This window comes from Sus scrofa, chromosome 1 (genome assembly GCF_054392235.1).
Source record: "Sus scrofa isolate SSC_HxYL_T2T_F1_AM1 chromosome 1, Sscrofa_HxYL_maternal_Yorkshire_Landrace_v2.0, whole genome shotgun sequence".
Taxonomy (NCBI): Eukaryota; Metazoa; Chordata; class Mammalia; order Artiodactyla; family Suidae; genus Sus; species Sus scrofa.
In genome coordinates this window covers 238845168-238870755 of record NC_139383.1, presented here as the reverse complement: position 1 = coordinate 238870755, position 25588 = coordinate 238845168, and the positions used below count along the sequence as shown (strand labels likewise).

The following is a 25588-nucleotide window of genomic DNA, read 5'->3' as shown; positions in this document are numbered from 1 at the left end:
AGCCGCAGCCACCGGCCTATGCCAGAGCCACAGCAACGCGGGATCCGAGCCATGTCTGCAACCTACACCACAGCTCACGGCAACGCCGGATCGTTAACCCACTGAGCAAGGGCAGGGACCGAACCCGCAACCTCATGGTTCCTAGTCGGATTCGTTAATCACTGCGCCATGATGGGAACTCCGAGACTATATATTTTTAGTACTTCTCTGTGGTATTGCTTCTTGCTCTTTTCTGTGTGTGTCATTGACCTATTCAGTTAAGGATCTGATGACTTCTTACTGTGTTTTCCCCAGAAAAATGCACACAGATGTAAATTTTACATACAGTTCAGGGTGTTCATAGAACCCTGGTTCCCTTAAAATCTATGTTAAGAACTTCACTTCTGACAACAATAACAACAAAAAAAGCCAAAAAAAAAAAAAAAAAAAGGGAGTTCCCGTCGTGGCGCAGTGGTTAACGAATCCGACTAGGAACCATGAGGTTGCGGGTTCGGTCCCTGCCCTTGCTCAGTGGGTTAACGATCCGGCGTTGCCATGAGCTGTGGTGTAGGTTGCAGACTCGGCTCGGATCCCGCGTTGCTGTGGCTCTGGCGTAGGCCGGTGGCTACAGCTCCGATTCGACCCCTAGCCTGGGAACCTCCATATGCCGCAGGAGCGGCCCAAGAAATAGCAACAACAACAAGAACAAAAAGACCAAAAAAAAAAAAAAACTTCACTTCTGGAAGATTTGGATTGTTTTTGCTTTTTTACTTTTTTCATATTCTTGTGGACACCCTCCTTTTGTACAACAAATGATTATTCAGTGCTTATTAGGGTCCAGGCACTGTTTTAATGGTGAACAACAAAGATGATTTAAAGCTTTTATGTGGGGCCAGAAATGGACATTTTTCTCCAACTTCCTAGCTGTTTCTTGTAGCCCAACAAGGTGAAGTGAGGATGTGGTAGTTAGGACTGTAAAGTATTCAACATTTTAGGCATACGAAGAATATTTGAAATTCAGAGTACATGATAAATTTCAGAGATAAAAGCAATATAAAGGTACAGAGGTAAAAACTAGTTGAATTTATTTGAAATTGTTTTATAGCTTTGAAACAGTTCAAATGTGCTTTTTCTGGTGGTGATGCAGTTTAGTTCCTAAAAGAAACTTGGAAATTCTTGGAAAATATCTCAGGAAGGGTGATGTGAACTCTGAGTCATTAGTCTACTTCTAAATCAGCAATCTAAGGCTATGAGGAAAATAAAGTTTATAGTGTAATAAACACAGCTGACAATGAGCTCTTAAAATCTTTATTCAGCACTGCATTTGAGGCCCAGTTTTGACTTTTCTTGGCCATTTGATAGGAAATGCACCATCTATTTTGCCCTGTTGGTGGAGTGAAATTCCACCTAAGGGAAGCCATGCATTTGCTCTATCATCTCAGGCTTCTGTTCACAACATACTGTGTAGAAGTTTACCTAAATAAATCTCTGCCATTTTTTTTTGGCATATCCAGGTGAGATTTTTTTTTTTCTACTACAAGTATTTATGAAGCACTGATCGGATAGTAGTTGCTATTCATGGCACTCATTTTAAAGAAAAAAAAATCTTTTGGTGACTATCTAATGCCTTCAAATTATGTACATCTATTAATTAGTTCTTCCCCATTTTTCCATGCCCTTGGTTTCCAGAAGAGTTGAGAACTGGCAGTTCAAAAGGATATTGCTGAAGCTATAGTCACAAGCATGGTTGGGAAAAGAAGCAAGGCTGAGAGAGCACAGAGGTATTGCCAGTGTTACTTATGAAACTTTGGAATTTTAAGAAAAAGAATCTTAAGTGGTGATCATTCCTTTAAAGCGGGGTCGGGTGCGGGGCTTTAAAGAAAGGAAAGTTAAAGTTAAACCTTTTATAACAGTCCAAATAACCACTAATGGGAGTTTCCGCTGTGGCTCAGTGATAACAAACACAACTAGCAGTATAGCTCAAGCAGATACAGCTTCAGTTCAGATTGGACCCCTAGGCTGGGAACTTCCATCTGCCATGGGTACGACCCTACATTAAAAACAAACAAACAAACAAAAAACACTAATGAAGTTGGCAAAGGTTCTAAATACATTTTTATTTAAAATAACCCAGCACTGGAGTTCCTGTCATGGTTCAGTGGAAACGAATCCAGTTAGGAATCATGAGGTGTCGGGTTTGATCCCTGGCCTTACTCAGTGGGTTTAGGATCCGGCGTTGCTGTAAGCTGTGGTGTAGGTCGCAGATGAGGCTCAGATCCTGCGTTGCTGTGGCTGTGGCTGTGGCATAGGCTGGCAGCTATAGCTCTGATTTGACCCCTAGCCTGGGAACCTGCATATGCTGCGGGTGCGGCCCTAAAAAGCATAAATAAATAAATAAATAAATAACCTAACACTGAAGTTGAATTCAGCCCACTACAAGCCGGCTCAGAAGAACCAAGATTCACAGCGAACATAGCCGGGATTGATAAAAATTCCCTAGCTGATTTCCTGCTGCTGGAGAACTCAAGCAGATGACGACAGCAGGAGTGTTAATCATTTCCTGACCATGCAATCCTAGTCACACGTTCCTGCTAAAAGTGAAATCAGCCCCTCTGTTTTCAAAACAGCTAAAAACTTTTTACTCAGTTCATGTTGCAATTTCTCTCTTTTAAGTTAATAAGCACATGGACATTTGTTTGGTAATTTTTTTACATCACTATTTCCATTAGTTGCTCCCACAAACTGAGGTTTATCTGATTGTGTGGTAGATGGAAACCTCAGGATAAAATTCAGTGGCTGAAGGCTGAGTGAAGTTTACGTTAGCTGTGGTTATGAAGCGGGTAAGTGACTGAACCTCCGTTTCTCATTTGTTTATTTTGTCTTGTGCTAGCTTTTATACACCATAAAATGAAAAAGGCATAATCTTGCCTTCATAGTTAACATATAGATTTGTTTGCCTGGTGGCACAGTGGGTTAAGGATCTGGCATTGTCACTGTGGTGGATCGAGTTGCTGCTGTGGCTCTGGCTTGATCCTTGATCCAGGAACTTATGCATGCTCAGGCACAGCCAAAATATATATATATGTGTGTGTTTATATTATTATATATACACATTTTATATGTGTAAAATAATAAAATAATATATATTATATGTGTAAAATAATATATACACCTATTTATATTTAAAATTTTATGTAAACACACACACACACACACACACACACACACACACACACACACACACACACTTAAAGGTCCCTAAAGAAGTTTTTACAAAGTGGAGAGAGGAGCAGAAAAGTTTTTAATACACATAAAGCGCTGCTCTGGTGTTCCAGATCACTGCCAATGATAGCCTGAAAGGAAATGGGTTTAGGCTGAAAGATTAAATATTTGGGTGGAAATGGATATAATCTTCTTTAATGAAATAGATTCTAAATGTCTCTATAAATAGAAAATTGCTTAAATTTTATTCCCCTCCTTAACTGATTCAGGCATCTGCCTTCATTCTCTGTAAGCTGTGATTTCAAAACTCTCAATCTTGTGAGTGTCCTCGATTATGTAAACAGGTAAAAATGGAGTCATTCTGGATATAATAATGGTTCTGGATGAAATAAAGTCATGTTCACTCAAAATATATATATATATATATATATATATATAGATAGATTTGTTCGGTGTTTGTTTTTAAGTGATCGTAAGCCAAAACCAAGATTTTAAAACACACAGTTGGAGTTCCCTGGTGGCTCAGTAGGTTAAGGATCTGGCATCATTGCTGCTGTGGTGCAGGTTTGATCCCTGGTCTTGGAACTTTTGCATCCAGGGGTGACCAAAAACAAAAACAAAAACTGCACAATTAAGCATGCGTGCCAAACAAAATTGTTTCACTTTTCTCCTAAAAATAGTTTTATTAATTATACAGCTTGTTTAATTAACTAAACTGTATTGAAATGCATTTCTGCATTGATGGAATATTGTACTGTTCAATAAATAGACTGGAGACAGTTTTATGTGACCAAAAAGACATAAATTATTTTAATTATTGGAAATAGCCAAGGTAGGAACTAGATGGAATGTCTGGAGGCAGACTTCAGGTGTTGAATAATTCTAATAGAAATATATTTTATGGCTATGTTTTTATTTAGCAAGATGATTTTTTTCTTGTTTCTTGAAATCTATGTGAAATTAGCTGAATTATAACAGCTTTATAAATGAAACCTATGTCAATATTTCAATTATTGTCTTTCCAAAAAAGAAAAATGATATCTGTGAATAATAGAAGTACTTTGATTAGAAGAATATTGATTCTGTTCTTACCCATTTCAATTGCGCTGACCCTTTATTTCAAGAAAAATACAGAATTTCTCTTTTGGAGGCCTAGAATAGTCCTGGATACATAGAAGACTTTTGAAAATAGCTTTTGATTATTTATCTATTTTTAAGTCTGCACTTACATTAATGGATTTTAGAAGATATTTTCTAGTCACTTGTATAAAACCTAGTTAAGTACTCAACAAGTCAATGATGAATTAAAAAGGAAATAGAATATAAGGTCTTTACCTGAAAGGAATTTAATTCACCTCTTTTGCACTATGAGTCAAACCTTTCCATTTTGGAGAACTTTAACATATTTCTTCTGAGTATTCAAAAATTATATAAACACTACATATTATAGAAAACACCACATTTTTTTATAGCAACATTGCTCATCATCGTGAAAACCTGGAAAGAACCAAACGTTAATGAACACAATAGCAGTTAAATACAATAGAGTACTACATAACTTATAAAAAAGGATGAGGTAAATCTATATTTATTAACCTGAAGCTAGTCCAAGTTATTTTTCTAAAGCAATTTTCAAAAAATGATAAGTTAGGAGTTCCTGTTGTGGTGCAGTGGTTAGTGAATCTGACTAGGAACCATGAGTTGTGGGTTCGATCCCTGGCCTTGCTCAGTGGGTTGAAGATCTGGCATTGCCGTGAGCTGTGGTGTAGGTTGCAGATGCGGCTGGGATCCCGCGTTGCTGGGGCTCTGGCATAGGCCGGTGGCTACAGTTCCAATTAGACCCCTAGCCTGGGAACCTCCATATGCCATGGGAGTGGCCCTAGAAAAGGCAAAAAGACAAAAAAAAAAAAAAAAAAAGTTAGTAGTATAGTCTCATCTTTTTTGGTAGAAACAAATAAATACCAGTTCTACATTTACAATGTCTGTAGGTATATTTACCAAACCATTTAGAGTGGCCATTTGGGGGGCTGGATGAGAAAGCTTATTTTCTCTTTTGTAGACCCTAGAATGTAACTGGTAGGGGCTTTAAATATTTACCGCTTAATGAACAAGCTGTCCTTTCTCCATTGTATATTCCTGACTCCTTTGTCATAGATTAGTTGACATAGATTAGATACGTGGGTTTAATTCTGGGCTTTCTATCCTGTTCCACTGATCTACATTTCTGTCTTTGTGCCAGTACCATATCATTTTGATGACTGTTGCTTTGTAGTATAGTCTGAAGTCAGGGGCTGATTCCCCCAGCTCCGTTTTTCTTTGTCAGGATGTTTTTGGCTATTCTGGGTCTTTTGTGCTTCCAAACAAACATTAAAATATTTTGTTTGAGTTCTGGGAAAAATGTCCTTGGTTATTTGCTAGGGGTTGCATTGAATCTGTAGATTGCCTTGGGTAGTATAGTCATTTTGATAATATTAACTCTTCCAGTCCACGAGCATGGTATGTCTTTCCATCTATTTGTGTCATCTTTGATTTCTTTCATCAGCATCTTATAGTTTTTAGAGTACAGGTCTTTTGTCTCTTTAGGTAGGTTTACTCCTAGGTATTTTATTCTTTTGGATGCAATGATAAACTGGATTGCTTCCCTAATTTCTCTTTGTGATATTCCATTGTTAGTATATAGAAATGTTGATTTTTGTGTATTGATTTTGTATCCTGCAACTTTGCCAAATTCATGGATGAGCTCTGACAGTATTCTGGTAGAGTCTTTAGGATTCTCTAGGTATAGCATCATGTCATCTGCAAATAGTGATTGTCTTACTTCTTCTTTTCCAGTTTGGATTCCTTTTATTTCTTTTACTTCTCTGATTGCTGTGGTTAGGACTTCCAAAACTATGTTGAAGAGTAGTGGCGAGAGCAGACAACCTTGTCTTATTCCTGATCTCAGCCGTGATTCAGCTTTTCACCATTGAGAATGATGTTTGCTATGGGTTTGTCATATATGGCCTTTATTATATTGAGGTAGGTTCCCTCTATGCCCACCACTCTCTTATTAAATATTTGACATAAATATATCTAAGTGGGAGTAAGTAACCACTGTGAGAATTCAGGCAACTTTAGCTCTATAAGGATGTGCATTTATTTAGGACTGACTGTTAAAGAGAAGGAAGTTGGAAAGATGAAAGAAAGGGGCTTCTGAGTTGGTTGAACCCAGAATCCTGTCTAGAGCAATGACTGTTAAATTTGCTTGATATTGAAATTATCTGGGGGTAATTCTGATGCCCAGGCCACTTTTTATAACACATATCAGAATATTTAGTTTTGGGGACTCCAAGCAGCATTACTTTTAGGCTCCCAGGTTTATTGTGTTATATGCAAGTTTGAGGCTCAGTGGTCAAGAGAGATATCAGGGAAGAGTTAGAAGAAAGGAACTTGAAACTGTACCTTGGATATAATAGATCCTCCATAAATATGTGATGACTGGATTTAAAGGTGGAAAAGTACATGACTGGGCAAAGATGTGGAGGGAATATTTGTTCATTGTATACTGTGTATAGGCATCACGTTCAGTTCTTAATATACATTTCTCACTTGATCTTTGTAGTCAGGATTTTTTTTAAAAAAACCCAAACTTCATTTACAAAGAGGAAATAAAGGTTAAGAAATGCTAAAGTAACTTGGCAAAAGGTCAACCAATAAGTAAAACAGGTCTTTTGGGCTCCAAATTATATGCATGATTGCTTATAATTGCATTTGCTCTCTCACAACACCACAGTTGCAGATGTTGGGCATGATTTTATAGGGGAGCACAGCAGTTGGGTGTAGCAAGTAAATTAATCTAACTAAAGAATAGAATATGGACCAGGCATGAAGGTAGCTGTGAAAAATTGACAGAAATGGCATCGTCTACAGCACAGGTTGGCAAACTAGGGCCTGTGGGCCAAATCTAGCCCAACACTTGTTTCTATTAATAATACTTTATTGCAACACAACCACATTCATTTATTCACATATTATCTACAGCTGCCTTTACACTACCATAGCAGAGCTGAACACTTATAATAGACAATGTCTAGCTTATAAAGCCTAAGATATTCACTGGTTAGCTGTTGCGAGCCATGTTTTCCTAATCTTCTTCCTTGATTGTTGAGAGACATGTTTCTCTAATTTTCCTTGATTATCCTCCAACAGCACCTCCTCACGTGATCTCATTTAAGAAACACAGTAAAAGTGGTGTGGTTACTGGAGGCGGGGCTCTTGGTCCCTGAGACCTTGAGTCCTCTGGGTTCCCACCTTTACTCTCTCTCTCTCTGTGTCTTGATATTTTTGTCTTGTTGTTTTGTTATTTTTTCCTTAAGTTCCATAGCACCCGTTCTTCAGCCCCATCCTGCAGAGCTGGCCTTGGCAGTTAGCACCTCACAGATACAGTTTGCTTACCTTTGACCTAGAGTTTGTGCTTTTTATGTGATAAGCAGTTCTGAGAAGAAATTAGATTGCCATTATCAGTCTAGGACTGATGATAATTCTGTGCCTATTTAAGTTGGATTCTTCAAGTATCTACACATTCATTCAATCAATAAATATTTATTGAGCATCTGCAAAGTGCCTGACTCTCTAAACTCAGTTGAAGTGCAGTGTCATAAATTCTATAATGAAAAGTAGGATTTCCAGAGTTCCCTTGTGGGTGCAGTGGGTTGAGGATCCAGCATTGTCACTGAACGGTTATTGCTTTGGCATGGGTTCTATCCCTGGCCTGGAACTTCCACATGCCATGGGCATGGCCACCCCCCAAAAAAAAAACTGGATTCTAAAATGTGACAGCTTCTCTCTCTGATTTTAGGCTACATGAGTGTAGGGTTTGGTTCTGTTTTTTCTAATTATCATGAATTCAGCCTAGTAGGTGGTCAGGGGTGACTAAACTTTTGAAGAATAAATTAATCATCACATAATGTAGTAGAAGTAAGCACAGTATGCCAGGGAAACACATATAACCCAAACTCTGATGGGATAGGGCCAAGTTATGAAGCTGAAGAAGTGAAAGGAAAAACTGCAAGCTGGGAAGGCAGGGGAGCAGCAAAGAAGGAGGAGTTGTAGTAGGAGTTCACTGGACCCATCTTGGACAAGGTCTATCAATGTGGGAATGGACAGGAAGAGAATTATGATCCTGAGCTGTAATTGGTGATTTGATATGACAACATAATGCAGAAAAATTTATTCAATGTATACCTCAAAAACCTCCAGAAGCTTCCTGCTGCCTACAGGATAAAATCAAGATTACTTGGTGAGACCTCGAAGTTCTCTTGTAATTTGTTCTCTGATGGTTTAATCTTTTTTTAATTTTTAAAAATTGTAGTTGATTGTCTCTATAGCAGATGATCAGTTTCTGCTGACTAGCAAAGTAACTTGGTTATATATACATTTTTTTCACATTATCCTCCATCACGTTCCATCACAAGTGATCAGATATAGTTCCTTGGGCTATACAGCAGGATCTCATTGCTTGACCATTCCAAATACAATAGTTTGCATCTATTAGCCCCAAGCTCCCAGTCCCTCCCCTTTCCTCTTGGCAACTACAAGTTTGTCCTCCATGTCCATGAGTTTGTTTCTCTTCTATAGGTAGATTCATTTGTGCCATATATTAGATTCCAGGTATAAGAGATATCATGTAATATTTGTCTTTCTCTTTCTGACTTACTTCACTCAGTATGAGAATCTCTAGTTCCATCCATGTGCTGCAAATGACATTATTTTGTTCTTTTTTATGGCTGCGTAGTATTCCATTGTGTATTCTACCACATCTTTCTTAATCCATTCATCTGTTGGTGGACATTTAGGTTGTTTCCATGTCTTGGCTCTTATGAATAGTGCTGCAGTGAACATACGGGTGAATGTATCTTTTTAAATGAACGCTTTGTCTGTATACATGCCCAAAAATGGGATTACTGGATCATATGGTCATTCTATATTTAGTTTTCTGATGTACCTCCATACTGTTTTTCATTGTGGTTGTACCAATTTACATTCCCACCAACAGTGTAGTAGAGTACCCTTTTCTCCACACCCTCTCTAGCATTTGTTATTTGCAGTTTTGCTTATGATGGCCATTCTGACCAGTGTAAGATGGTACCTCAATGTAGTTTTGATTTGCATTCCTCTAATAATTAGTGATTTTTAGCATTTTTTTATGTCCCTGTTGGCCATCTCTATGTCCTCTTTGGAGAAATGTCTATTCAGGTCTTCTGCCCATTTTTCAACTGGGTTGTTTGTTTTTTTGCTGTTGAGTTGTATTAGTTGTTTGCATATTTTGGAAATCAACCCCTTGTTGATTGTATTGTTTGAACTATTTTCTCCAATTCCCTAGGTTGTCTTTTTTTTTTTAATGGTTTCCTTTGCTGTGCAAAATATTGTTTTGATTAGGTCCCACTGGTTTATTTTTGTTTGTATTTCTATTGCTTTGGGAGACTGACCTAAGGAAATATTTGCATGGTTGATGTCAGAGAGTTTTTGCCCATGTTCTCTTGTAGGAGTTTTATGGTGTCTTGTCTTACATTTAAGTCTTTCAGCCATTTTGAGTTTATTTTTGTGCATGTTGTGAGGGTGTGCTCTAGTTTCATTGATTTACATTCAGTTGCCCCGTTTTCCCAGCACCACTTGCTGAAGAGAATGTCTTTCCCATTTTATATTCTTGCCTCCTTTGTCAAAGATTCATTGACCATAGGTGTCTGGATTTATTTCTGTGTTCTCTATTCTGTTCCATTGGCCGATATGTCTATTTTGGTACCAGTTCCACACTGTCTTGATTACTGAAGCTTTGTAATATTGTCTGAAGGCTGGGGGAGTTATGCCTTCTGCTTGGTTTTTGTTCCTCAGGATTGCTTTTGGGTCTTATTTGTTCCATATAAATTTATGGATTTATTCAAGTTCTATGAAAAATGTCATAGGTAATTTGATAGGGATTGCATTTAATCTGTATATGCTTTGGGTAGTATGGTCATTTTAACAATATTAATTCTTCCAATCCAGAAGCAAGGAATATCTTTCCATTTCTTTGAATCCTCTTTAATTTCCTTGATTAATGTTTTATAGTTTTCAGCATATAAGTCTTTCACCTACTTGCTCAGGTTTATTCCTAGGTATTTAATTTTGGGGGTTTTGATTTTAAAAGGTATTATATTTTTATATTCCTTTTCTAATATTTCATTGTTGGCATACAGAAATGCAACTGATTTCTGAATGTTAATCTTGTATTCTGCTACTTTGCTGAATTCATTGATTGGTACAAGTACTTTTTATGTGGCGCCCTTATGGTTTTCTGTATATAGTATCATATCATCTGCATACAGTGACAATTTTACCTCTTTTCTTCCAATGTGGATACCTTTTATTTCGTTTGTCTCATTGCTGTGGCTAGGACTACCAATACTATGATGAATAAAAGTGGTGAGAGTGGGCATCCTTGTCTTGTTCCAGGTTTTAGTGGGAAGGCTTTCAGCTTTTTTCCATTGAGTATTATATTTGCTGTGGTTTGTCATAAATGGCTTTTATTATGTTAAGATATGTTCCCTCCATATCCACTTTGGTAAGAGTTTTTATCATGAATGGATGTTGGATTTTGTCAAATGCCTTTTCTGCACCTATTGAGAGAATCATGTGGTTTTTGACTTTTCTTTTGTTAATGTGGTATATGATGTTGATTGAATTGCATAAGTTGAACCATCCTTGTGTTCTTGGGATGAATCCAACCTGGTCATGGTGTATGATCTTTTTTTTATGTGTTGCTGGATTCGGTTGGCTAAAATTTTGTTGAGAATATTTGCATCTGTATATATCAAAGATATTGGCCTATAAATTTCTTTTTTGGTATTATCTTTGTCTGGTTTTGGTATTAGGGTGATGTTGGCTTCATAGAATGAAGTCTTTGGAGTATTCCTTCTTCTTAAAACTTTTGAAAAAGTTTAAGAAGGATAGGAGTAAGTTCTTTGTATATTTGGTAGAATTCTCCTGTGAAGCCATCTGGTCCTGGACTTTTGTTTGTAGAGAGTGTTTTTATTACATATTCAATTTCATTTCTAGTGATCAGTCTGTTCAGTTGATCTATTTCTTCTTGATTCAGTTTTGGTGAACTGAATATCTCTAGAAAGTTGTCCATTGCTTCTAGGTTGTCAACTTTGTTGGCATAGAATTGTTCATAGTGTTCTCCTATGATTTTTTTTTTGTATTTCTGCAATATCCATTGAGATTTCTCCTTTTTCATTTCTTATTTTATTTACTTGAGTTATTTCTCTCCTCTTCTTGGTGAGTCTAGCCAGAGGTTTGTCAATTTGGTTTGCCTTTTCAAAGAACAAGCTCTTGGTTTTATTGATTTTTTTTCTATTGTTTTTTAGATCTCTGTTTTATTGACTGCCTATCTGATATTTATGATTTCCTTCTTTCTTCTGACTTTAGGTTTTGTTTGTTCTTCTTTTACTAATTCAAGTGGTGGGTTAAGTTGTCGATTTGAGATTTTTCTTCTTTTTCGAGGAAGGCCTACATTGCTATGAACTTCTCTCTAAGCACTGCTTTTGCGGCATCCCATAGATTTTTAAATGATTGTATTTTCATTATCATTTGTCTCGAGGGATTTTTAAGTTTTTGTTTTGATTTTCTCATTGACCCATTGATTTTTTTTTTTAGTTTTCTCTCATTTCTTTTCCCGTGGTTGATTTGTAGTTTCATGCCATTGTGGTCAGAGAAGATACCTGAAATAATTTCTATATTCTTAAATCTGTTGAGGTTTGTTTTGTGCCCCAGTGTGTAGTCAATCCTTGAAAATTTCCATGTGCACTTGAAAAGAATGTATATTCTGATTTTTTTGGATGTAATGTCCCGAAAATGTCAGTTAAGTCTAACTTTTCTGTTGTGTCATATAGGATCTCTGTTAACTTACTGATTTTTTTTGTCTAGAGGATCAGTCCACTGATGTAAGTGGGGTGTTAAAGTCTCCTACTATGATTGTGTTCCCATCAATTTCTTCTTTTATGTCTGTTAGTGTTTGTTGGAGGTATCTGGGTGCTCCTATATTAGGGGCATATGTATTGACCATTGTAATATCCTCTTCTTGAATGGATCCTTTTTTGTCTTTCTTTATGGCCTTCATTTTATTTTTATTTTTATTTTTATTTTTTGTCTTTTTGCCATTTCTTGTGCCACTCCCACGGCATATGGAGGTTCCCAGGCTAGGGGTCCAATCGGAGTTGTGGCTGCCGGCCTATGCCAGAGCCCCAGCAATGCAGCAGCTCACAACAGCTCACGGCAGCAGCAACACCAGATCCTTAATCCACTGAACAAGGCCAGGGATCGAACCCGCAACCTCATGGTTCCTAGTCAGATTCGTTAACCACTTAGCCACGACGGGAACTCCATGGCCTTCATTTTAACGTCTGTTTTGTCTCATATAAATATTTCAGCTCCTGCTTTCCTTTCTTGGTCATTGGCATGAAATATCTTCCTATCCCCTCACTTTCAGTCTATATGTGTCCTTTGCCCTTAGGTGAGTCTCTTGCAGACAGCAGATTATAGGTTTTTGCTTTTTTATCCAATCCGCCACTCTGTGTCTTTTGATTGGAGCATTTAGTCCATGTACATTTAAGGTAATTATTGATAAATATGTATTTATTGCCATTTTAAATCTAGTTTTCCAGTTGATTCTATGTTTCTCTTTGTTCCTTTCTTTTTTTTTGTTGGATGATTTCCATTTATTTTATGCTTGTATACTTTTCTTTTTAGTTTTTGTGAACATAATGTTTGGTTTTGATTTGTGGTTGCCCTGTTTTTTAAGTATGGTAACCCCTTTCCATATTTATTTGCTTTAGCCTGATAATCATATAAGCTCAAACACATAAAAAAAAAGAGTCTAGATTTTCTTAGTTTCTTTCCCTACATTCTATGATTTTAAAGTCCTTTTTTAACATCTTCACATTTGTCCTTTTGCTGTTCTTTGCATTTATCTTCACTTTCACAATACTTTTTTTTCCCTTTTAGATCTGTATACTAGATTACTTAAGTGATTGCTTTCCAATTGTGATTTTCTCCATCCTATTTCTTCTTACTTCGTTTTTATTTAGAGGAGCCCTTTCAGTGTTTCAATATTTCTTTTAGAATGGGTTTGGTATTGCTGTACTCTTTTAGCTTTTGTTTGTTGGAGAAATGCTTTATTTCTCCTTCTATTTTAAATGATATCCTTGCCGGGTAGAGTATTCTAGCTTGGAAATTTTTCCCTTTTAGAACTGTGAATATATTGCCACTCTCTTCTGGTCTGTATTTTTTATGTAGAGACATTAGCTGATAGCCTTATGTGGGTTCCCTTACAATTACCACTTTGTTTTTCTCTTGCTGCCTTTAGAAGCCTCTCTTTATTTTTAACTTTTGCCATTTTTATTATAATACATCTTGGTGTGGGCCTGTTTGGGTTCATCTTTTTTTTAATTTTTTTTATTTTCCCACTGTACAGCAAGGGGATCAAGTTATCCTTACATGTATACATTACAATTACATTTTTTCCCCACCCTTTGTTCTGTTGCAACATGAGTATCTAGACAAAGTTCTCAATGCTACTCAGCAGGATCTCCTTGTAAATCTATTCTAAGTTGTGTCTGATAAGCCCAAGCTTCCGATCCCTCCCACTCCCTCCCCCTCCCATCAGGCAGCCACAAGTCTTTTCTCCAAGTCCATGATTTTCTTTTCTGAGGAGATGTTCATTTGTGCTGGATATTAGATTCCAGTTATAAGTGATATCATATGGTATTTGTCTTTGTCTTTCTGGCTCATTTCACTCAGTATGAGATTCTCTAGTCCCATCCATGTTGCTGCAAATGGCATGATGTCATTCTTTTTTATGGCTGAGTAGTATTCCATTGTGTATATATACCACCTCTTCTGAATCCAATCATCTGTGGATGGACATTTGGGTTGTTTCCATGTCCTGGCAAATTGTGAATAGTGCTGCAATGAACAGGCGGGTGCATGTATCTCTTTTAAGTAGAGTTTTGTCCGGATATATGCCCAAGAGTGGGATTGCAGGGTCATATGGAAGTTCTATGGATAGATTTCTAAGGTATCTCCAAACTGTTCTCCATAGTGGCTGTACCAGTTTACATTCCTCCCAACAGTGCAGGAGGGTTCCCTTTTCTCCACACCCCCTCCTTATATTTTTTAGCTCCTTTCTAAAGTAAATTGCATTACTGTTTATATCCGCTCCTAATTCCTTCATATTCACCCTTAATTCCTTCAGTATTTTCACTATTTCCTTTTTTAACTGAGTGTCTATTAGATTGCAGAGATCTGTTTCATTGTTTGCTGCTTCAGGTGAATTCTCCTATTCTTTTAACTGGGAATGGTTCCTGAGCTTTTTTACTTTGCTTATATTTTTCTTATTCTGTGAATTTAGGGAAACCAACTACTGTAGTCCTAGAGTGCTATTTATATGCAAGAATGTCCCTTTGTATTTTGTGGGGGCTTACTATTTATTTTTGGCATGGGAATTTTGGGTATTTGCTGTCTCTTACCTCAGTGTGAACAGGCTCTTATCCCCATGATAGGCTGCTGCGTGTGTTTCCAGGGAGAAGGAGGCAATGGGCAGGGCCAGTAGTAGTGCCTGGTTGCTGGGCTTCTGATTGTAGCAAGGACCTGCAGAAAGGTCATATTCAGTTGCAGTGCCTTCCTCTGTGGTGCCCTCTGAGATGATTGGGGCTGCAAGTGGTGCCTGTTCACAGACCCCTAGTGGTGGCAGGCCATACCCACCTCTGGAGCAAGAGATAACTGCAGTGGTTTGCCCCCACCACCTGTACACCATGCAAGAAGAACCCTGTCCCGCTTAGCCCAGGTAGGAGGTGCTGCCGCCATAGTTGGCACAAGAAGTTCAGTTGCTGGCCCAAGATGGTCCTTGCTGCCTATAGCCCTGCCCTCTGAGAATCCATGCAAGTGCAGAGAAAGAGATTCCCATGGCGGTCTTCCCCCTCCTCCTCTCACCCTCTCTAACAATGTTGCCATGCTTCTTCTGTGGGCCCAGACCTCTTCCCAGGTTCCCTTGGCTGTAGCATCTGCTCCCCAGCCCTTGGTGTACCACTCCCTAGCTTTCTCTGGCTATCTCTACACCACCAACCCTAATCCTCTCCCTAGAACTGACCTCTGGAGCCTGAGTCTCAACAGTCCCTGCCCAGACATATCAGACTGTGGTGCTGGCGGTGGTGGTACCAGTGGTCTTTGCACCTCTCTCTGTGCTTTGCTCTTCTCAGTCCAGCTGCTGCACTTTTCTCTGCAGCTCTGAAGTCCCTTTGTCTTGACCAATCTCCTTGTGAGTTAGGGGGCTTCCCAGGGTGTGAGTTCCTTTCCTCTTTTTCAGCTCCCTCTCAGGAGTGCTGGTCTTGTCCTGATTCCTTTTCTCTCTCTCTTATTTTTTTTTCTTTTGTTCTACCCAGTTATGTGGAGGGTTTCTTGCTCTTTTTGGTGGTTTAAGGTCTTCTGCCAGCATTCAGTAGGTGTTCTGTGTGAAGTATTCTACATATAGATAGATTTTTTTTTTTTTTTGATGTGTCTGTGGGAGAAGATGAGTGCCACCTCTTACTCCTGTGCCATCTTGATCCCTCCTCACTGCTGGTTTAATCTTATTGCTGGTAATTCCTTACCTCAGTTCTTATCATCTAGTTTTACACTTTCTGTTTGTGTTTTTTGTTTTGTTTTGTTTTGTTTTGTTTTTGTCTTCTTGGTCTTTTTAGGGCTGCCCTGGTGGCATATGGAGGTTCCCAGGCTAGGGGTCTAATTGGAGCTCCAGCTGCCGGCCTATGCCACAGCCACAGCAGCACAGGTTCCGAGCTACGTCTGTGACCTACACCACAGCTCACTGCAATGCCAGATCCTTAACCCATTGAGCAAGCCCAGGGATCAAACCCGCAACCTCATGGTTGCTAGTTGGACTTTTTTCCGCTGTACCACGACAGGAACTCCATGATTGTGCCTTTTTTAATCTTAACTTTGTGCCTGTAAAAAGACTCTTCTGAATCCCCTTCTCTTTTTTTTCTCTCTCTCCCTCTATTCATTATATATGATCCACTGCACTTAGACTTCTGACAGATTTTTTCACTCCCACCCTAATCCTCACTGATGCCTCTTCTCTGGATTCCATCACTTGTTAACATCCGCCTCTCACTTTTAGACACTAAATCAATACTGCTTTGGACCATTTTGAGCTGTTTCATGGGTTAATACTTTACATTCACCTTTAGAATGAAGTTTCCTGGAAAAAGGGATCGTAAGCTATTTCCCAACTATCCTCTTAGTACTCAACAATACTTTATGTACCCTTAATATTTGAGTAGACACTTAAATACTTATTGAATAAATAAATGAATGAGTCAGATGAATAAAATTATGAGGTTAGGAAATACTAAAAGAAGAAGTCAAAGAATGGAAAATATTTAGAGGATATGCTAATAGGGCAAGAAAATTAAACAGTACTTTGTGGTTTGAGGTGTTACCAAAATGTACAGATTTTGAGGAAACATGTTTAAATATGTTTGTAAAAAGTATGGTAGAAATTCAGATGTGAAGAAATAAGGTTATATATTTCACAGTTTAAGGCACTTTATCATCACTGATCTGTGTAAGATCTTGCTCTTTTTTTTTAATGTTTATTTATGTGTTCCTTTTTATCTCCATCCCGTTGTCATTCCCCTTTATTCTCATAGCAGCCATCCTAATGTGGTTAATGTGTGTCCTCTCTTTGTATCAGTGTTTGTAAAATACATATTTTTTTGTTGTTGTTGTTCTTTAGCATGTGCTTAAATGTGTTATGAATCTCAATTTGTGTTTTTACTTTTTTTCACTAAGTGTTAAGGTTTTAAAGATCTATACTTATTACTATGGTAGAGGTATAATGTTTCTAATTGTTGCATGACACTTCATGGTATGGATTCACCACATTCCACTGACTTACACTTCTAGTGATAAAAGTCCGTATCACAATCTCATATTGTCTCTTTTAGACTTAGTCTGAGAGTTTATTTGGGATATATTTCCAGGAATGGCTATGTTGGATCACAGGATACACATCTATTTGATTTGACTAAGAAGTCCCAGATTTTACTGCAGAATGGTGGCATTAGTTTATGCACACATTCCTTCCCTCTGCACCACCCTCACCCCTATAGTCTGCCTGTAAGAACATTTCCAGGCCCTCTGTCAGGATTTATATAAACCATAGCCCAATCAATACTTAGTATTACCTGACTTCCTAATTTTTGCTAGACTAGCAGGGTTAAACTTGCTATTTCATTGTTGTTTTAATAGATGTTTCTTTGTTTCAAAATCTTCATGTTTCTTTCAGTTTCTTCTGTTAATTGTCTGATTGTAAATATACCGTCAATTTTTTTTTCCTGAGGAGATTCTTGTTTGTTGCATGTTAATTTATAATTGAATGCTTATTAAGTAACTTTTAAACCAAGAAAATTAGCTCAAGTTTTAACACTGAATTACTTTTTACTGAATACCTCTTACTTTATTGTTATTAAACAGTATTTCTGATTTTGAGAAGAATAGCAGTGGCTATCTAGTTTTTTGACCCTCCCAAATCCCCACATATAAAATATATGACAAAACTAAAATCCCACAAACAATATTTATAATAGAACTAAAAATGGACTTCAGTTTCTTATCTGGCATATAAGGAAATTAGAATTTTTCATTCCCAATGCCACAACAAGAAAAATTTGAACAAAGTGAAAGTCAACAACTCTTAGAAGAAATGTCAATAGAAACTTCTAAAACTGAAATGCAAAGACAGAAAGAATGAAAAAGACAGAACAACGATTTAAAAAGGGGAGAACTGCAGTTCCCATCGTGGCGCAGTGGTTAACGAATCCGACTAGGAACCATGAGGTTGCGGGTTCGGTCCCTGGCCTTGCTCAGTGGGTTGAGGATCCGGCGTTGCCGTGAGCTGTGGTGTAGGTTGCAGACGCGGCTGGGATCCCACGTTGCTGTGGCTCTGGCGTAGGCCGGTGGCTACAGCTCCAATTCGACCCCTAGCCTGGGAACCTCCATATGCCACGGGAGCGGCCCACGAAATAGCAAAAAAAAAAAAAAAAGGACAAAAAAAAAGGGGGGGGGGAATTATGGTTAGCCTATGCCAAAGTTTTTCAAATAGTTTTCAGAAATCATAATAATTGGTGTTAGTATTGGAATTGTTTCCTGAGACTATTGCATGTTTATATGGTATAAAACAAATGAGTAATTAAGGGATATTTAATTTTGTTGCCTCTGTCCTTGAGAACCAGGATTCTTCATATAGTTGAAAAGGATCAGATTTAATAAAAAGAAGTTAAATAGAAATTTTTAATCCTGAATTTGTATTGGAAATTTTAAGTATGAACTCACAAGATATTTTATCTCTCTCCTGAAATGGTCTAAAAATAACAACCAACCAAGCACCCATGGCACCCAGAGCGTGGTCTTTCTTAAGACCATTCTGAATAACATAAACCAGGACTTCTTGGAAAAATGGCTAATTCTACTTTTAGGGTGGGCAATGTATGAGAAAACCCTGGAATATCTTCATATATTAGAGACCAAGAGAGCTATTAAAGACTACTCGAATTATTTCAAACAGCTCAGGAGACAATTTGAAGGGGCCTGCGCTGAGCCAAGATGGGACAAACTGCGTTTCAATAACAGTAAAAATTGCAATGAATTGTAAATTATTTACATATTGCTGTATAACAAATTTCCCCAAAGCTTTGCTGAAAGCCAGACATGTTTATTATATCACACAGTTTGAGGGAATCATCTTAACTGGTGATTCTGTTTCAGGGTTCTTAGAAAGATTACAGTCAGGCTTTTCAATGAGCATATGTTTATTTGAATCTGGGCGTGGAAGGTCCATTTTGAAACTCCCTCACCTAGCTCTTGACAGGAGACTTACAGGGCTGCTTAGAGTGAGTATAGAGAGATAGTAAGTGCAGTCTAGTGAGTGATCACCAAAGATGAAAGCTGCAGACTTTTATAAACTGATCTCAGAAGTGACACATCATCAGTTTTGCTGTTCAGGCAAAACTTGTTTTACTGTATTTCACAGATAATACATTTATTTTACAAATAGAAAGTTTGTGTTAGGAGTTCCTGTAGTGGCTCATTGGTTAATGAACCCGACTAGCATCCATGAGGAAGTGGGTTTGATCCCTGGCCTTGCTCAATGGGTTAAGGATCCAGTGTTGCTGTGAGCTGTGGTATAGGTTGCAGAGGTGGCTCAGATCCCTTGTTGCTCTGGTTCTGGTGTAGGCTGGAGGCTACAGGTCCGATTCGATCCCTAGCCTGGGAACCTCCATATGCTGCACGTGCAGCCCTAAAAAGACCAAAAAAAAGACAAAAAAAAAAAAAAGAAAAGGAAAAGAAAGTTTGTGTCACCCCTGTGTTGAGCAAATTTATAGGTGAATTTTTCCAATGGTATTTGCTCTCTTTGTATCTCTGTGACAAATTTTGGTAATTCTTGCTATATTTCAAATTTTTCATTATCATATTTGTCATGGTGATTGATGACCAGTAATCTTTGATGTTACTATTGTAATTTTCTTAGGATACGTGAACAGAACCCATATAAGACTGCAAACTTAATAAATGTGTGTCTTCTTACTGTTCAACCAAATGGCTGCTCTCCCTTTTCTCTCCCTCTCCTAGGGCCTTCATCTCCTTAGAGATACAGCAGTACCAAAATTAGGCCAATTAATATCCCTACAGTGGCCTCTAAGTGTTCAAGTGATAAGAAGGGTTGCATGTTTCTCTCACTTTAAATCAAAAGCCAGAAACGATTAAGCTTAGTGAGGGAGACATATTTAAAAGATATAGGAGTGCGTTCCCATTGCGGTGCAGTGGAAATGAATCCAGCTAGTATCCATGAGGATGGGGGTTTGATACCCGGGTTTGATCCCTGGCCTCACTCAGTGGGTTAAGGATTCTGTGTTGCCATGAGCTGTGGTGTAGGTGGCAGACATGGCTTGGATCCTGTTTGTTGTGCCTGTGGTGTAGGTTGGCAGCTGTAGCTCCAATTCACCCCCTAGCCTGGGAACTTCCATATGCTGCCAGTGCTGCTCTGAAAAAAAAAAAAAAAAAAAAAAAAAGACATAGGAAGAAACCTATGCTTCTTGTGCTAAACAGTTAGCCAGGTTGTGAATACAAAGGAAAAGTTCTTAAAGGAAATTAAAAGTGTTATTCTAGTGAAAATACAAGTTATAAGAAAGTGAAACAGCCTTATTGCTGATGTGGAGAAAGTTTGAGTGGTGTGGGTAGAAGAGCAAACCAGCCTCAAAATTCCCTTAAGCAAAAGCCTAATACAGGGCAATACCCTAACTCTCTTCAATTCTATGAAGGCTGAGAGAGGTGAGAAAGCTGCAGAAGAAAAGTTTGAATCTAGCTGAGGTTGGTTCATGAAGTTAAGGAAAGAAGCCATCTTCATAACATACAAGTGCAAGGTGACCAGCAAGTATTGATAGAGAAGCTGTATAACGTTATCCAGAAAATATTAGAAGATGCCCGCAAGGGAGAGGAGAAGTCAATGCCTGGTTTGAAATCTTCAATGGACAGGCTGAGTCTCTTGTTAGGGGATTAGGTAGCTGGTAACTTTAAGTTGAATACTTTAAGCCCACTGTGGATGCTATTGCTCAGATTTCTTTCAAAATGCCACTGCCCATTGACAATGTACCTAGTCACCAGAAAGCTCTGGTGGAGTTGTACAAGATTAATATTGTTTAGAATCAATAGAAAGAACCTGACTGGTATTCATGAGGATGAGGTTTTGATCCCTGGCCTTGCTCAGTGGGTAAAGGATCCAGCATTGCCATAAGCTGTGGAGTAGATCACAGATGTGGCTCAGATCTGGCATGGCTATGGCTGTAGATGTGTCCAGCAGCTGTAGCTCTGCTTCCACCCCTAGCCTGTGAACCTCCATATGCCATGGGTTTAGACCTAAAAAGCCCCCCCCCGACAAAAAAATTAATGTTTACATGCCTGTAACACAGGATTCATACTCAGCCCATGGTTCAAAGAGTCATTTTGTTCAACTTTCAAGTCATTAATGAAGAAATATACTTCATGAGGTTATAGCTGCCATAAAGAGTGATTTCTGTAATGGATCTGAGCAAAGTCAATTGAAAACCTCTGGGAAGGAGTCACCATTCTAGATGCCATTAAGAAATTTGTGATTCATGGGAAGAAGTCCATTGTTAATATCCACAGAAGTTTGGAAGAAGTTGATTCCAACCCTATGGGTGATTTTGAAGAGTTTAAGACTTCAGTGGAAGAAGTAAACTGCAGATGTGATGGCAATAGCAAGAAAATTAGAAATGGAGCCTGAAGATGTGACTGAATTCCTGCAATCTCATGATAGAACTTTATTTATTTTTTTAAATTTTTTATTGCTCAAATGAATTTATCACATCTGTAGTTGTATAATGATCATAACAATCTGATTTCACAGGATTTCCATCCCACAGCCCAGGCACATTCCCCCCACCCCCCAAACTGTCTCCTCCGGAGACCCTAAGTTTTTCAATGTCTGTGAGTGAGCATCTGTTCTGCAAAGTTCACTCTGTCCTTTTTTCAGATCTCATGATAGAACTTTAAAGGATAAGGAGTTACATCTTATGGATGAGCAAAGTTACATCTTATGGATGAGCCCATTTCTTGAGATGGGCTCTACTCCTGGTAAAGATGCTGTAAAGATTTTTGAAACAAAAGATTTAAAATAGTACATAAACTTAGTTGATAAAGCAGTGTTTGAGAGGATTGATTTCAATTTTGAAAGAACTTCTACTATAGTAAAATGCTATCAAAGAGCATTGCATATGACAGAGAAATAGTTCATGAAAGGAACAGTCAATCAGTGCAGCAAACTTTATTGCTGTCATATTTTCAGAAATCACCAAGCCACTCCAGCCTTCAGCAGCCACCATCCTGATTAGTCAGCAGTTATCAACATTGAAGCAAGACCTTCCACCAGCAAAAGATTAGGACTCGATAAAGGCTCAGATGATGATTAGCAATTTTTAGCAATAAAGTATTTTTTTTTTATTTATTGCTTTTTTTTTTTTTTTTTTTTTTTTTTTTAAGGGCAGCATCTGTAGTACGTGGAAGTTCCCAGGCTAAGGGTCGAATCAGAGCTACAGCTGCTGCCCTACACCACAGCCACAGTAGCACGGGTTCTGAGCCATGTCTGTGACCTACGCCATAGCTCACAGCAATGCTAGATCGCCAACCCACTGAGCACAAGGCCAGAGCTCGAACCTGCATCCTCATGGATAGTAGTTAGATTCACTTTCACTGTGCCACAAATGGGAACTGCAAATATTTTAAAAATAAGGTATGTACATTGTTTTTTAAGACAATGTGATCTCACACTTAACAGACTGCAATATACTGTAAATATAACTTTTATATGTACTGGAAACCAAAAAACTTGTGTGACTTGTTTTACTGCAGTATTCTCTTTATTGCGATGGTCTGGCACCTGACCCGCAGTATTTCTGAGGTATGCTGTAATTTATTGGTTACAGAGACCAACCCTTGTCCAGTGTAGGAGGAGACTATATAAGGGTGTGAATATTAGAAGGTAGGGATCATTCGGGGCCATCTTGGACTCTGGCTCCCACAGGCTGAAACCCATCAGATGGTCTTCTTTTGAGGATGACAGAGAACTATACATTATCTTGAAAACTGGGGAAGTGAAAGAAACAAGCTTTTCCTATATGAACTGTAGCACTGGGTAACCAAAGTGTGGATGAATGGAGGATTCTTCTTATAAAATTTTTTCAGCTAATGAAAATGGTATGATAAAATTGGAAATGCTACCATATTGCAACCACCTATAATTTAAGGAACCAAGATATTAAACATGAAATGTTGTTGACAACGAAGAACAAAAATCAGACACTATGTCTCATTTGATGATAGAATACAGCTTGCTAAAGTTTCATTTGAACCTGAGTCTGATCAAGCCTGTGGATTCAGCTGTCAGTTTCCGGAAGAGACAGGAGGAACGTGTGGAACCGTACTGCGTAATCAGAAAAATCCAGAGGAGGGAAAACTCTATAGGTCAGATGACCTGGGTTATTTAATAGAAAAATTGTAAGGAAAGAAAGGAATGGAGGGAAATCCTGTACAAGAGATATTAAAAAACTAACTTTTTAAAAAATGGGCAGGACTAACTGTAACAGCTAGGATGCATACTTGATTGATAAAATTATAAAGAAATGCAGGGAAGTTATGAAAGTCAGGATAGTGGAAGTAAATGACTATTCTAAAAGCCAACATAGTGGTTACTTTTTAAAGAGGTGGCAACAGGCTCTAATTGAGATGGGGTACATGAAGAGGCTTCTGGTGGCTAGCAAAGTTTTATTTCTTGATCTGATGTTAAGGTAAACAAAAATGTTTACCTTTTAATAATTTACTGAGATGTTAATTTGTTTCATGTGGTTTTTCTTTATCTGTATTTTATTTTACAGTAATAAGATACAAACAACATCTCTGAAGATAATATATTCATGTGATAAAATATTCAAACAGTGGAAAAATTTATACAGTAAAAAATCAGTCTTCCCAATTCACCTACTAGTCCTTGAATTTTCTTACATAGAAGTATCTTTTGTCACCTGCTTTTTGTATATCTGTTCAGAGAGATCTCATGCATATAAAATCACATATGTATGTGTATATGTATATATGTATATATACATATAAATACAAACGTGTATAAAATGTCTTCTTATTTTAAAGGCATAAGTAGTAGAAAGAATACCATGCACATATTCTGATCTTTGTTTATTTCACTAAATGTTTTATTTTGTAGTTAAATAGCTCATAGTTCCAAACTGGATAAATACTAAAATTGACTCTTAAACAACATGGGGGTTAGGTGTGCTGATCTCCCTGCAGTCAAAAATCACTCATAACTTTTTTTTTTCAGTCTTTTAATCTTTTTAGGGCTGTACCCATGCATATGGAGGTTCCCAGGCTAGGGGTCTAATTGGAGCTGCAGCTGCTGGCCTACACCAGAGCCACAGCAACGCCAGATCCTTAACCCACTGAGCAAGGCCAGGGATCAAACCTACGTCCTCATGGATGCTAGTCAGGTATGCTAACCCCTGAGCCATGACGGGAACTCCAAAAAATCACATATAACTTTTGACTTCCCCCCAAAACCTAACTGGAAGCATTACCAATAACATTAACAGTCGAGAAAGACATATTTTGTGTTTTCTTACAATAAAGTAACGTAGATAAAAAATGTTATTAAGATAATCATAAGGAGTTCCTGTTGTGGCTCAGTGATAATGAACCTGACTAGTATCTGTGAGGATGCAGGTTCAATTCCTGGCCCACTCTGTGTGTCAATGGGTTGGCGTTGCCGTGAGTTGTGGTGTAGGTTACAGTCATGGCTCAGATCTGGCATTGCTGTGGCAATGGCATAGGCCGGCAGCTGTAGCTCTGATTAAACCCCTATCCTGGAAACTTCCATTTGCCATAGGTGCAGCCCTAATAAAAAAAAAGAGATAATCATAAGGAAGAGAAAATACGATTTACAGTACTGTATCTATCAATACCATAAGTTTATGTTGTCTATTTACAAGATAAATTGTATGTCAGAACCTACGTAAATATTGTATATGATAAAAAACACTGTAGATATTATACATAGTACTAACATTAGACATCAAACATGAAAAGAAAATGTGAAAAATAAATTCATATTTATTTACAGGTAAAGTGATTCATGCATCGATAGCAAAGAGGCAGCAATGTGATTCTTTATGGTAGCTTCTTGTAATAAATAAGATTGCTTCATGGTACACCACCCTATACAGTAATGAATAAATTGTTTTTGGCCTGTGATATTGCTATTGTATTCATAATATATTTTTGGAAACATTGTTACATTAAAAAAAATCACTTACCTGTACTAAGAGGCTGATATGCCAGTTTCTCCAATTAAAGAGAGAGAGGCATACTGTATGATAATGCAATATTTTGAAAGCAACATTATGAAACAATAGGAAAGCTAACACATTATTAATTTTATATTAAATATCATTTTATGCCTGTGTAGGAATAGATTAGTATCTGAATATGTTTTATGTATTCATGACACACCTTTTTCTTAAATTTTTCAATATTTTTAGGTCACATAGTTCACCTGTACATTTTTTCAAATTGTCAAAAATATCTTAAAAATTCCATTATATTTACTGAAAAAAAAATCCACTACAAGTGAACCCATGCAATTCAAACCTATGTTGTTCAATGGTCAACTGTAAAAAGTTAATTCTTATTTCTAGGATACAGTACATATATTTAAACCTGTAAATGGCAGTTT

General features: G+C 37.7%; 1 protein-coding gene across 6 annotated transcripts in view; it reads left to right on the top strand.

Moving 5' to 3' along the window:
- Positions 1–25588, top strand: part of TRPM6 (transient receptor potential cation channel subfamily M member 6) — a 228844-nt gene that overhangs the window by 36931 nt on the left and 166325 nt on the right. For 2 of the 6 annotated variants that reach the window (XM_084987931.1, XM_084987918.1), the window contains exon 1: positions 2579–2819. The exons of 3 other annotated variants lie outside the window; for them this stretch is intronic. In XM_084987931.1, the coding sequence (XP_084844057.1) occupies positions 2811–2819 (9 nt within the window). In that variant the 5' untranslated portion in view covers positions 2579–2810. Of the gene's footprint in view, positions 1–1668; positions 1761–2578; positions 2820–25588 lie in introns of those variants that run through there. One more of the 6 variants, XM_084987922.1, reaches the window with a different exon arrangement.